The sequence below is a fragment of the Falco punctatus genome (assembly GCF_963210335.1).
Source record: "Falco punctatus genome assembly, chromosome: 2".
In the NCBI taxonomy this organism is placed as follows: domain Eukaryota; kingdom Metazoa; phylum Chordata; class Aves; order Falconiformes; family Falconidae; genus Falco; species Falco punctatus.
The window spans coordinates 29,401,413-29,415,871 of NC_137581.1; the positions used below are offsets into that span (position 1 = coordinate 29,401,413).

The 14,459-nt window shown below is 40.8% G+C and overlaps 1 protein-coding gene across 2 annotated transcripts; it reads left to right on the plus strand.

Moving 5' to 3' along the window:
* The first annotated feature begins 99 nt into the window (after positions 1–99).
* On the plus strand, positions 100–13,395 carry CKAP2 (cytoskeleton associated protein 2). 2 transcript variants are annotated; one of them, XM_080375793.1, is made up of 9 exons: positions 100–263; positions 3,096–3,183; positions 5,561–5,636; positions 7,115–7,929; positions 8,962–9,148; positions 9,672–9,839; positions 10,350–10,422; positions 11,140–11,533; positions 12,443–13,395. In XM_080375793.1, the coding sequence occupies exons 1-9, from the start codon at positions 203–205 to the stop codon at positions 12,609–12,611; spliced, it is 2,031 nt and encodes a 676-aa protein (XP_080231919.1). In that variant the 5' UTR covers positions 100–202; the 3' UTR covers positions 12,612–13,395. The 2 variants fall into 2 exon arrangements, with proteins under 2 accessions (XP_080231919.1, XP_080231918.1); XM_080375792.1 differs by having other exon boundaries at positions 129–263; positions 5,558–5,636.
* Positions 13,396–14,459: the final 1,064 nt, after the last annotated feature.

Sequence of the window (14,459 nt, forward strand, 5' to 3'; positions counted from 1 at the left end):
GCCATCTTCCCGCCGCGGCCGGGGGCACCGCCCCTCCGCCTCAGCACACGCGCCCCCTGCCGGCCCCGCCGCCGCACGGGGCGCGGCCGGCCCCGCCCTCCCGCTCGCCATTGGCCAGTTCAAGTCCCGCGGCCGGCCCAATATCAGGGAGGCGCTGCGCGGCGGGCGATTCAACGGGCCCTCGCAGTGGCCCCGTAGTGCTATGGCGGCGAGCTCCTCTCCCCAGCTCTCAGCCAGCCGCAGGTCTGAGCCGGCCTTCCGAGGTATGGCGGCGGGGCGGGCACCGGGGCACGGAGCCCCGAGGGGCCGCGGAGCCCCGAGGGGCCGCGGAAGCGAGGCGCTGGCTGCCGGGGCTGTCTGTCGTTAGCCGCCCCGCGTAGTCCCGAGCAAGGCCGTGGCGGGTGAGGGAGGGGCCGGTGGGAGAGGGGAGCTGGCCGCGCCCGCCGGGAAGCAAGAAGCTGGAGGTGAGGGCAAGCGCCTCCGGTGGGGTGGGAGGCTGAGCAGGTCTTGGTAGCGGCGCCCGCTGTCGTGGCCTTGACCGGTGCGAGCGGGCCTATGAGACTTCACCTTCCCCTGGCAGGGCTGGGGCCGGTGCTCTCCCCCCGCCCCTGGGCAGGGCTTCTGGCGGGAAGGGCGCCCTTCGTTGTAAGGAGATGCTTAAGAGCATCCTATTGAAACAAGGAAATGCTTTGATCTAGACCTGGACTCTTCTGTTTGTTACTTTCTGACCGGTTGGTTCGTGCCAGCTAAACGAACTGAATTGCTTTGATGGGGCTTTGCCGTTTGGAGCTGGCAAGACCTGAGTTTCTGGAGCAGACGGTGTCTGGGGGGCTCCAGGGCGGTGTCTGGGGGGCTCCAGGGCACAGCACCTCTTAGAAAGTACACCCGGGGGTGGGCCAGCTGGTGCACGCCTCTGCAGAGCAGGTGACACACACCGCCTCTTGGGCTTCCTTCGGCGCGGGATTTGGACAGCTGTGCTAAAAAAGCACTATATCCTGAACGAAACAGCGCTGCAGCAAGCCTAAGTCTCGATCCATTCTGCTGGCTGGCTGTTTCAGGCTTTGGCATGTCAGTGTTGAGGAAGAACTTGCCTTTTTCAGCTCTCCCATGCTAGGAAGGTTCTGAGGACAATTACCCCGTTTTGTGGGATGACAACTTTTTACCGCACAGAGTGTGCAATCAAGTGCTTAATTCTTTCAGGATTAATGTTCGGGTCCTTAAAAGCAATCATGTTTTAGCAATTTCTACAGTGTGAACTTCAGTAATATAGAAATACCTCAGTGTTGAGGGAGGATGTTGACAAGCCTTGTAGGGATTTCTGAAGTGTGAATAAAGAACAAGGGGCAAGACAAAATATGAAAGATAAAGGACACATGCAAAGAGATTCAAAAGGGGACTCGAGCCTGCTTAGGAGGAGGCTAAAGTCAGGTTTTATGTGAGTTCATTGAAGGCTTCCACAGCTGAATGAGCCTGTCTGTGATGGAGGATGGTGCAATGCCATGAGTTCCTGAATATGATAAAGGAATTGTTGTTCTGAGTCAAAGATAAGGCTTTAACTTCATGCTGTCATATCCCCACTGCATGTCAAACAGTTTAAGACTTGGAGTCTTAACTGTCTAGACTGGCTGTGTGGATGCTTGAGCTTGCTTTGGGTGGCAGTGTTACCGAAATCTCGGAATAAAGAACTTATCAACACCAACGTGATGTAGATAAGCAGACACTTCTTTATTAACGGCCGGGTGCGTAAGTGAGTCTTCTCATGATCAATGCACACCAAGTTTCAAAATCAGACACCATATATAGAACTTATTCATGCATATTCATTAAGTATTCATGCATAATCATGATATTTCCTGAAAATCATTAATGTATTCTCCTCCCATATCTGATTCTGCACAGTAAAGGTTAGAAAGGTCCAGAAATGGGTCTGGGGTACGATTTGGGTAGGTGATATACGAGTCGGTGGTCATGATCTCCCCCTGCCGGAGTTACCTTTTACTAAAGTTCACGGTTTCTTGACAGGTATCTACAGGTTGTTCCAGTCGACTCTCCCCAGTTCCCATTAATCCTATATTCTGACATTTCAATACGCTTTCTACATATGGAAGACTAGTTAACTACAAAGAAACCTTTCAAACCCTAAATTTATTACCTAAATTTTAAACACTGATTCTAGCCCATTCTTCTGGCCTTGGTACGGGACTGTACAAAGGATTTCATAACAGCTTTTACTGTGCAACTATAAGTTTAATTAAAATATATTTCTTATCCCTCTATATTTCTATTAAAAATTATTTTATAAAATCAAATAAAGTCAATCAATCTTAACTTACTAGTAAATCTGTAACAGCAGGACCATCTTACCCAGCTGCTTCCAGCAATCCAAGATCACTGCCTTCCTACAGGAATAAAGAAAGGTCTCTGAAAAGATCAACAATGCAGCCTTATGAAGGATATAAGCCTCTGGTGTGCAGTCGGTCAGCAAAAACATGCAAACTAGTATCCTGTTCTGCAATGACTTTCTATATTAAGAAGTGACAGCTGGCTTAAGACCTTTCCATGATCACTTTGTGGTGTTATTAACACTCCCATTGATTCGGTGTTTATGCAAATGCCCAGATGACAGCAGAAGAGAAGGAAATGATTTTGCAGATGGTCAGCTGGGTTCACGTGCATGGCGTTTTCCATGTGTGCTAACCTTACCTTGCTACCGTTACAAGTGAAAACTGCTCGCTGAGCCAACAGCAAGTATGCGAAATGCTGGACAGGCATTCAGAAGGTAGAGGGGTGAGCCTGACTTCTTCCCATCGCAAAATCATGTTTCTTCAAGCTTAACGCAGCAAAACGGCTATCTTGTACAGCTGTGAGTTTACGTTCAACTGCCCCTTGAATCTAGTCTTTCTCAAGAAATAAGAGAATGTGTAAGACATCATAAGATGTGAAAATTAAAGATTTTTTTTAACCCACAATGTCTATGTTTCATGATGTCCTGATGCTTTTCTAATGGCATTTACTTTTTTCTAAGAAACAAAGTTTGGCATGATTATTTTAGCTGAATATGTAATATATATATTTTTTTTTATTAAACCCACCAGAACAAAGACGACAAAAAGCTGAAGAATGCCTATCAAGAAAAAAGACCTTTTCTGGTGTGCCCGTTCAAAAAAAGCAGGCATCAATCAGGTAGTATTTCTGCTATGGCTTACATTCTTTAGAAAGCTTTGTCGGTGGTTGGTGGGAAAGACAATAGCAGTTCTGGCCGAAAACCTCATCCAAAAGGTGATACCACACAGTGAGGCTAGTGACCACACAGATTTCCTGAAGCCCTTTTATTGTCAACAAATACTAAAAGCTTTTGTTAACCACATGCATAATAGATGCAATTCATGAAGTGTATTATCTGCTCCTCTAGAGACTGAGACAGGACATAATACCCTCATGACAGAGCTCTTGTTTGAGATGACACTCTGCTGTTTGCCTCTATGACCTTCCTTCCACAAATAAGTTTTCCCCCTCTTTCTACTCAGGCTATGCTGCATGTGTTCACAATCCACTTGATCTAGCTTCATTGTGCTTTCATAGTTAGTAATTCACTATTTTGTGCTAAAAGCAAACAAACTATAATAAAACACAAGCTGTGTGGTGGCCAGCACGTCGGCATGATGTTCTGTAAACAGAAGGTGGGCACCTATCATCAGATGGTGCTTGTTTTTATTGACTTGTATTTAAATCTTCCTGCTGTTGTCTAAAGTCTGGACATATACTGCAAGACATTCTAATAAGCAGCAGAAATATCTCTAGAGAAGACGGTCGTGTAAAGGAGCGCAGAAGGTTCTAGCTCTGCCGTTAGTTCATGGTGTAACAATGTCTTTGCAAATTGTAAATTTCAGTCTGAAATTTATTCCAATCTAAATAGGAAGTCTTGTTTGCTATTCTGTATACTTGAGGTGGTATGGTCCCATGTTCAGTAGCACAGAACTACTTGGTAGTACAAATCTGACTGAACAATGACCTTTGAATATAAAATACACATAAATTACAAGGATGAATATAATCTTCCAAAAGACTTACTCTGTAGTAGGAAAAGGCAAGTGCTTTCATGTTTTAAGAAAGCTATCTTGTGTTAGAAAGTCAATGCCAACTACTTTCATTATAGCAATACTCTTAATTTAGCATTTGTTTTACTTTATTTTCCTTGCTTTTGGTTTCTTCTCTGGCAATTATATTCCAGGACTTTTCATAGTCTTCAGTTAACTCATTATTTAGAGACATCATGTATGTGGGTATGACTAATACTTTTATTTTGCAGATATTGTGAAGCTGTTACTGTTGTAATAGCTTTTTGAGAAGCTTTTACTTTTATGAAGCCGTTACTGTTCCACACTGACTACCTGAAAGGGGGCTGTAGCAAGCTGGGTGTCAGTCTCTTTTCCCAAGTAACAAGCGATAGGATGATAGGAAACAGCCTCAAGTTCCACCAGGGGAGGTTTAGATTGGATATTAGAAAAATTTTCTTCACTGAAAGGGTGGTCAAGCATTGGAACAGGCTGCATGGGGAAGTAGTCGAGTGACCATCCCTGGAGGTATTTAAAAGACATGTAGATGTGGTGCTTAGGAACATGGTTTATTGTTGGGTTTATAGTTGGACTCTGTCTTAAAGGTCTGTTCCAACCAAAATGATTCTGTGATTCTATAACTTCTGATCAGTTCCCTTAACATGTGTTCTCTATCAGGTGGCACAGAAGTGACAGCAAGATGCATGCTTTCTGCAGCACTTCAAAGTCACTAATTATCTTTTTCTTTATTTTCATTCATGTACCCTCATTTTCAGCTTGGCTGGCTTCCAGAATGTCATCTGACGCAAAGTTATCAGTTGCTAACTGAAACGTTAATTTTCAGTCACATGCAGTAGTGCCACATGTTTCGTATTATGCATTGTGAAGCGCCTGAGGAAGGATTTGGATTTGTAACTTCAAGCTGAGGATATTTTTCTTCTGAGCTGTCAATATATTTTCCTAGTTTCTAGGAGACAATACTGGTCTTGGTGGTTTTGTTACTCATTGGGTAGTCTGATGCCAGCTGTGGTGCCTGACTTCGGGTTTTGGAACCTGTCAGTGTGGTAGGAGCTATGTATCCTTGTTCAGACTTGCCTCAAACAGCCTGGCCCCTGATGATTGCAGTAGCTGAGCTGAGCTTCTCCCTCAACTGCAGCATTTAGAAACTTGACCTTGTGGCAGATGCATCAGGCCAGACAGGCTGGTGCTCATCCTTAAACATGAGAATGGCATCTGCAGTATATCGGGTCTGTTCTCTTTTCTCCCTCTCTGTTAGACAGCTCGTTATGGAGTATGAAGGAATGTTTTGCAGCCTGAGCCCTGCTCAATGGTTGCTTAGCCATTTATTTGTTTCTGGAGGAAGAGTACAAACTGAGCAGAAGTGCTTCAGCATGAGTTTAGCCTGCAGACTACCAGCTGGACCATGTGAACTTATTCTAAAAATATATTCATTTGTTACATTGTAGGATGATTTAAGATGTCTTCTTTTTTTTTTCTTTTAGCAGTAGCAGAACTAGGAGAGCAACTAGCAATAAACTGCAAGACAAAACACAGCTATCAAGTTCTCCAAAGCCAGAAATAGTAAGTTTTTGACTGATAATCACATACTGATGGCACTCTGTTTCTGTGACTACAACATTCCACTCACTTAAAGGGTATTTAAGTTCTACAACTTCCAAAGCATGAGAAGTTTGCAGGTGCAGAGGTGCAGTTTTAACAAACTGTTCAGTGACTGCTTATTATATGCTTTTTGGAGAGCTGTCGCATTACTATGTGTAATGGACCATATTGATATTAAGTTTGTACCTGACTGGAGAGGGCGTTAAAGAGGATACCGTTATTGCTGAAACAATGATTAAATTTTAACAACTTTTCTTGAGACTCTCAGAACTTTTTGGATATATTTTCAGTCTTTGGGGAATTTATTTATAATCTGAGCAAGGTCTTCTGTCAGAGTAGAGAATTCTTGTATTGTACTCTGTTACTTGGAAAACAGTAGTGGAGGGGGAAAATTCCAAAAGGGAGAACAAACTTTATTTAGAAATTTCCTGAAAGGAGATACTTTGGTCTGTGTTAATGTCTCATGTGATTTTTAATGTTAAACTACGTAGCTTCCTGAAATAACAGCCCTTGTACTCAAGCTCTAGTTATTGGCTTGGTCAAATCTTAACTTCTAAGCCTGAATGACAAACCAGGAAATATGAGATGTGGTATAATCTCTTACTGTTCAAGGGCATCTTTCTTGAAGGAGAAGAGTGTAAATTTCTGCAGACTTTCATGTGTCATTTGCATGTCTTTTTTTCTGCATTTGGATCTTTCACTATTCTATGAGCTGCTGCTTGGAAAATGCCGCCTTAGTTGCTGTAGAGCATCTTCTTTGGAGGAAAAGACTAGGGCTCGCTCCTTGTAGCCTCTAGGCTAGGGTTATGCTGAGAACATATGGCTGAGAGTTTTCAGGGAGTAGTAAGGCTACATAAAACCCATGTGTCTATTCTTAACTACAGCATTCTAGAGCTCATTAGTAAGAAAATTCTCCTTCTGGTACCATGTCCTAATGCCCTAATTAAAGGAATTATTCACTACCTTGCATTAGCAGGGTATCCAAACTAAGTGGAGGAATGGTGCTGCCATTAAGTGATGGGGTATACAAACTAAGATACTGCTTTTGTCTATATATAGCCTAAAGCAAGCTTCTATTTTATGACTCTTCTTAGAAATTGATTTTGGCAGTTAAAAGTCAGCAATTACCTTGAGAGTTTTCTTTCTATAAGAAGAGTGTAGCCCTCAGGTTAGGCTGCCTCACTTCCAAGGTACAGTTTAAACAATGCTTACTTGATTTTTTTGATGTGAATTCTGCAATGAGAGCTGACAAATACTCTGTTCAGTGTATATATATATATATACACACACACCCCTCTTTTGTATTTTGTAGTTACCTTTAAGTGCTATTTACTGTTAATCACTTTAGTCCTGTAAATAAGTGAAAGCTTCTTTGGGAAAAAGTAACATGCAGCATGAATGTCCTTCTAATACATTTGTGGATATGTTTTTGACTTCAGGAAAACAAAGGGAATGCTAATAAACTGTCATGGGACCAATCAAGTGGTCACTCCGAAAAAAGTGTTATTTTAAACTCTTCCACAACCACACCGACAAATTCCATATCGGGAACAAACTATAATGAAGATCATGCTTCCAAGGATGAAGTTACTGAACTAAAATCTCAGCACGTGTCACTTAGCAAGTCCTTCTTGCAAATGAAAAGCATAAAAAAGAAGCAGTCAGTTGAAGAAAAACAAAATTCAGGTATCAGCCTACCAAAGAAACCAGTGTTTGGTGTGTATCGTGGCAAAGTTATCCAATCCAAGGTAAACTCCTTCCGAAAAGCACCAAAAAGTGAGGGGGAAAAGAGTTCTTTGCCAGACAAGAAGTTTCTTCCTTCTGCCACCAAACCAGCAACAAGATCTTTGTCGATCAGCAGCTGTAACGTAGTTTTGAAGACCATCAAAGTCACAAACAACCCTAATTCTGTAAAAGCAAATTATGTCCTCCCATTTCAGAGCAAACCATCTAACAAAGCTATTAACTCCCAGTCTCATCTGAAGGAATGGCGACTGACATCTGTTGTAGCACCCAAGAAAGTAACAGAAAATACGATTCTTGGAAGGGTTGCACAGCCACTGAAGGCTGCTTCGAACAGTTCTGACCGCAGGATACTAGGAGTGAAGAAATGCACAAGTTTTTGTGAAGGTGCAAGATCGGAAGCTCCAGCAAAACCAGTTTCTGTTGTTCCTGGTACAAAGTCAGGAAAGAATTTGAAAACTAATGGCAATAGAAAATCTCTTCTACCAAAAGAGTCAGCAGAAGCGAGAAGGTAACTGAATTACTGACTATTGTAGCTTGATCTTGGGAGGTATTTAGACCTTTTTTCCAATAATGTCTATTTTGATCTATTTCTTGCTGTAGTTGTGCTGAAAAATGACATCTGAGTGTTTTAACTTGATGCCCAAGGGCAGTAGACTGAAACTGTAGACTTAATACTGAGATATCATGATTCAGACTAATTACAGCAGCTCCTCAGGTTTACGGCTTGTCCTGTGCAGTTATAAATAGAAAATATATATTGCTTGTGGTCTCTGATTTTTAGGCTAAGTGTTGTGACAGCCTTAAGCATGACAGATAATTCTTGAAGTGAGTCGCACATGCATGCCACTGCTTAAAAAAAAAAAAAAAAAAAGACTGATGCAGAATGTATATAGAATTGACTGTGTTTATGGCCTGAAGGAGAGCACTTGTCAATGACATTATATGGTTGTTCTGGGCTGCTTTCCATGCTTTGTGTCTTTAGCAATAGCTTTTAGTTTTCTGGTTTGAAGTGGGATTAGGGAAGAGGTGGTACATATGAATAAATCAGAAGCATTTTCTACCTCTTCTTGGAAAAATAAAAAGTCTGTAGCTGAAGTCTCTTGGTGCTGCTGAAAAGGGAGACATTAAAGTGAAAGGGTGGTCAAGCACTGGAACAGGCTGCCCAGGGAGGTGGTAGATTCACCAACCCTGGAAGTGTTTAAAAAACACATAGATGTGGTGCTTGGTGACGTGGTTTAGTGGTGAACTTGGCAGTCCTGGGTTAGTGGTTGGACTGCATGATCTCAAAGGTCTTTTCTAACCTAAATGATTCTTTGTTTCTATGAAAGCATTCTGACCTGATAGATACCTACAGCGTAAGTGATATGCATGGTTCTGAAATATCCATGCAGGTCTAAATGGCAGCTGTATCCTTTTTAGAATTAGAGGATAGGACTCAAGGACAATCTGGAAAGTATTTGTATGACTTACCCTAGTTAGTGTCAGTCAATGTAAAAAATAAAATATCTGTCATGTCAGCTAATAATATTTTTAAACGCAGAGCTCGTCTGGATGAATGGAGGGCATCTAGAGGAAAAGTGTTGAGGAGACCTCCTATATGTGTGCAGCTGGGACCCCAGTTTACAAGTGAAGAACAAGGGTTCTCTTCTGGTGAATCTTTAGAGCATGTATTCCATAATGAAAAGGTCAACAGGACTCTTGCAGAATGTCTGAAATTAACTGAACAGGTATTCAGTCCCTTGCCTAGCAAGTTCTAATGATATAGATCCCTACAACATGCAAGTCCTATAGGCATGCTGGACTTGTGAACCAGATGCAGGGCACTAATTGCTCCCCAAGTTAGGCAATATTGTAGCTTTTTGCTGACACCTGAAGGAATTAGTTCTCACTGAAGAGTCGCCAATTTACTGAACTACCTAATAAGATTAGGCAATAATGGTAACATAATAAAGTAGAAGAGTTCTAATATAATGAGGGTACTATGAAATAATTAATCTAAAATAAGTTTGCATTTGCAGAAACTTGCCTAGAGTTCTGATAAAGTCTGGTTTAAGTAGTTTTGAAGATGTCTATGCATTCTACTATCCCTTCTACTTACAAGACTGTAGAAATAATTTCCATTTGGAAGAATAGGTGAATGACAATTCTACTAAAGAAGGAAAAAATACTTGCTTTTTAGTTCAAAACCAGCTGAAGTATAGCACCTCACTGTTCACTGCATTTAAATCTCTGCACTTGTGTTGACTTTAGGGATGTCAAAGTGATGAAGTACGTGCCATGTTGGAAGATATGGCACAGAGCACTCCTGGGGCTAAAAAGCTTGCGGAATATTGGATCTGCTGTATACGTCTTGAACAGATGGGCCCTCTTGAGAAGGTCATTGCTGTCTATGAGGAGGCCATTTTGGCAGGGGCAATGGTAAGCAGCTTGTCTTGAAGTTTAAGATTAATAAATATAAAGGCATGAAAGTATGGTATATCTGATTTTAATAAATACTTTTATAGTAGGAGAGCCATGTAACCTATGTGAACATGAAAAAGTTGGATTTGGTTTGCTCTGTAACCACTGTAGATACTACTTTCAAGAAGAAAGATTTAGGATCATCAAAATACCATATGATGCTCTGCATAGAAGAAATTAAGGACTGAGAATTCTAGTGTCTCTAGAAACCCAAAACAGAACTTAAGTTCATCAATAAATGTAAAATTAATTCCTGTACTTTGATATCAGCAAGGTTTCAGGACATCAAATAAATACAGCCTTAGCTCACCAAATACAGGATTCACTTGTGTCCTGACTTGTGTCTGAACAGCATTAAATAAGCATCACGTGTTCTGTACCACTTTCCCTGTAAATGTTATACCAAATAAGCTGAAATGATGATTAATTTTGGAATTGTTTTTCTAAAACAATGCAACCTTTTTCCAGCCTAAAGATGAACTACGACACACACTAATAAATATTATAAAAAATACTGAAAGCCTCTTTGAGCCTGAGGATGGTAAGTCCAAGCGTACTCTATTCTAGCTAAATATCTGATTTGACAGGCAATGCAAGCTGTTTAAACCATTTATGCCTATAAAATTCTGTTTCATGGAAACTCCTCTGTGATCATTTTTTACTCAGTTGTCTTTGAAGACAACCTTGTAAACCAATCAATTTCAACTGTAGGCATGTTAAAACGAGTAGTGGAGATGCTTGCATATTCGGACTTTCTACTTCAGCTCCGTCAAAGCAATGTTGTCCAGCTATTTTAGCCTGACAGTCAAAGAGTAAATAAACATTCTTGTGAGCTAAAAATCAGTTGCCTCTTTGACACGTAAACTCCTTTATCAGCAGATGCATCGTTGTGTTATAGCATAGTGTCAGTTAAAGGTGGTAAATCTTCCAATTTTGGAAGCAAAGTAGCCATATACACTCCTGTTCAATATAACATAATCTGCCAAGTATTTAATCCCAACTGAATGAAATACTTGCTCAGAGCTGCTGTGCATGGGAATGAGGAGAATGACTTCTCAGGATGTATTTACCCTGAGTTCTCAGGTTTCAGGTTCTTGAAGGCCACTAAAATTATTAGTAATTTAAATTGCTGTGGCTCAGACTCAGTACATGCTTAACTTTCTTATGTAAAGTTTTAAGATTTCAGATCTCTCAAACATTAACTTATATTTTGCTGTAACTAATCACAGCTGTACTTTTTTTAATATTTCAATTTTAGGGGGAACTCTGGTAGAATCTGGTTTACATGAGGTAGTGGAAGTCAGTGGAAGTTTAGGTTCAGGAGCATCGGAGCAGGTTCAGGAGGCCTCTAAGGATCTCTGCTCTGATGACCAAAAAGCAGAGAGTGATGACATTAAGGCAGAGGCTAACAGTGAAGTGATCAAAAACGAAGAAATGGATTCAGACTTGAAACCAAGAGAAGACATTTTGCCAAAAAAGAATAAAACCCAGAAGACTAAAGAAGGTACAAAAAAGAAAGGAAAATGTGGAACAGAAGAGCAGAATGAAGATGGGGTAAAAGGTGTAGCCCGATCAGTTAATTCTCCTGAGAAAGAGAATGGCACACCTTACTTCCTGAGGTACAATCAATCTACCACACCATACTTGGGAAGGTAAGATTACTTCAGGTAACTGGAAAGTTTGCAGTGTCTGGGGCAACACTAATGTTTGTGTCCTGTTGAAACCAAGGAGGCACTGCATTTGTGAAAACCTTGTTAAAAGCTCTCAAGAACTTAACTTTTTAGTATTGCTTCCTGTTCCTTCAGAAGGAAGTATTTCTAAATGAAGTCCTCTATTTACTCAAACTGTTTTGCTTATTGAATGCCTTACTTCAGAGTAATCTAATCTCTTTGGGGCAGAGACATAGATTCCAGATTTAGGATCCCTTCCCACAGCCCATGTGGCAGTAGCAGTGCTACACTGAGCTAGACAAAGTAGGTGTCTCCAGCCATCCCCTTTTCAAATGTAGATGTGGTTGTACATCCTACAACACAGAAGCAACCAAGATGTAACTGTCCTGTAAAGATTATCTTAACTGTTTTCTGAGGCAAAATTCTGGTTAGTAATCTTGGGACAAAACAGATAACATTTAAATTCTTTTTTGCCACAAAGTGTCTTTTAAGATAGCAGATTTAAAGTTGTGCTCAGCCTTAGCATCTGATGAAGCTGGACTCCTGGCAGCTGTCTGCTATGCCTCATAGCAGGAAGAACACTCCGCAGGTGGAATGGGGGGAAATCTTCCTCTTTTTAATACATTCTCCAAATTAAAGTATTTTCTCCAAGAAGAAATATATATCTAGTTTTAACTGTATGAAAGGACCTGTTTTCACTTTCCTTTGGCTATGAGGATGGGGAAGAGTTGAACACGGGAATCATGACTTACTGCTTCTGCTAGATGCTACAGAGATAATTTGTATGATGGTGTGCCTGTGTTTATTTTATTTATTTATTTATAGTGATTTTTTTTAAGTTTTTTTTTACTAATTTTTATTTAGTGATTTTATTTTTATTTTTTTATTAAGGGTGAAGATGCACCATGAGGCACATGACTCCAGTGCTAAAGACCTGAAAATTGTAACCCCTTTGCGATGTTCTCAGCGCATTCGGGAGAAGATGTGCAAGCTGTTGGATACTGTTAAGGATCAAGATCCATGTGTGTCATCATTTGAACAGCTAGGAGAATTGGAATAAGAAGCCACTGCATTTATCCACAGACACCGATGCACTCAAAGAAATAAGTGCTGAAGTAGAAAAGTAAAAAGGAGCAATAATGCTACATGGGGGTTAAAGATTGGATCCTTTTTAAGGGGAGTTACGTGGCATTTGTTTTTAGCAGCTTTGAGAAAAGGAGCTATCTAAAACTTGCGTGGATGGCTTAATATGAAATTTGACTGCCTGAGTCACTAGACTTTTGAATTTATAAGTTTCTGCCTCTACAAAATTGCAGTGAATCTGGTCTGTTTTAGTACTTACAGCCTTCAGTGTCTTCATGTTAAATATGAGTCATCAAATATTGAACCAAGGAATAGATTTCACACTTCATATAATAGTCTGATTGTAGTATATTGTTAATATATACTGTTTTCCTGTTGCAATTCCTATAAATTCTTTAGAATGCGCGATCTTAGTTTAAGAAACAAAAATAACTTAGGCAGCGTCTACTATAGCAACATGTAGTTTTGAAAACTGAGAACAGCTAGTAGGGTGTGTACAACACTAAGTTTAAACTATGTATTTTTTTAGGGTATTTCAATAAAACAGATTAATTTTAATTCCTTTACTGGATAGTGATTAAACCCAGTAACTGGTTTCCTTTGCAAGTATGATACACTAATTACTTGTGCAACTGTTCTAATGTTGATTTGCATTACTCTGTAATATGGAAGACCTACTAAACTAGTCATCTTAGTTGTGTTTGTTCTTAGTTTCCATCTAAAGCCCATAAATAAATTGTAGATTGTGGCTAGAGACCTGAGACCGGAATTCTGAAAATTATTTTATATGGTTCTTAGAAGTGAACTGTCGGAGTGGAACATGGTGGAATTTTTCACATTCAGCAGAAGCTGAGTGTTTCTGTTATAGTTTACCTGTCCAATTAAATGACAGAGACTGGCCAATTAGAAAATTTGATTTATTAAAGCAAGCGACAAGTAAGCAAAACAGTGCTGGGCGGCCGGGGAGTCTCCTGCTCCACCAAGGGCGCGCACTCTCTTCCCGAAAGTCACTGGTTTTATACCCTTCGTCCTCCGGTGATAGTGGTGCACTCTGCGTCTGCGCTGCTTGTTGCTAGGGGGTCATTTTCTGCCTTCCTCGGATTCCTGGTGGTCGTGGGGATGAAGGCTCTTTGTCTAACTCACATCATGGACTCCTGGTGTTCATGAGCCCCATCCCCTCCTTCCTTCTCAAGTTTCTTTTTTCTGTGGCTGACCTTTGCATATTCCATGTAAATTTCCATTGTTCTTACAAACTTTGATGAACAAACAGTTCACAGTTTATCACATTTCCATATCTTCGGTATGCAGTTTACATAACTGTAACTTAAACCTTAGCTGAACATATTTCAGTGTTGAAGAGACCTTGGTCCTTATGGCTAGCTAGAATCTTCTGTTTGCAGAAGGGATATGCTCTTTGCATCTAACAAGAAACCAAACTATTGCACTACATTTTCTTCAGATACTCATCAGTGATCAGGACGGTTAAGACCAAGCATCCATTTGTAGTACTATGGGGAGCAACAGGATTGACCACGTCTTGATCAGGACATGGTCTAGGCAGGCACCTCTGGTTCTCCTTGTGGAGGATTTAACTCTGCTGCATTTTGTGGCTTATGTGCTGACCAGAGCATCTGTATTGTGCCAGTTCTGCTCTGCCATGGGCAGTGACTGTGTACAGTCAGGCTCAGGGTGATTTTTTTTTTTTTTTTTTTTAACCTGGAAGTCTGTGAAGTGAAAATACTTTTTCCAGCATGGAAAACAAAATGGTGGAAATCATCCTGCCAATAGAAGTGCACAAGACTTATGTTTTGCAAGCAGCTTTACA

What these genes read in the sequence shown, in the direction of transcription:
- CKAP2 (XM_080375792.1), top strand. Translation starts at nt 203, where the DNA reads ATGGCGGCGAGCTCCTCTCCCCAGCTCTCAGCCAGCCGCAGGTCTGAG. An exon ending in GTTCTCCAAAGCCAGAAATA is followed by an intron (nt 5,637 to 7,114) that starts GTAAGTTTTTGA and finishes TTTTGACTTCAG; the next exon opens with GAAAACAAAGGGAATGCTAA. An exon ending in CCTCTTTGAGCCTGAGGATG is followed by an intron (nt 10,423 to 11,139) that starts GTAAGTCCAAGC and finishes TTTCAATTTTAG; the next exon opens with GGGGAACTCTGGTAGAATCT.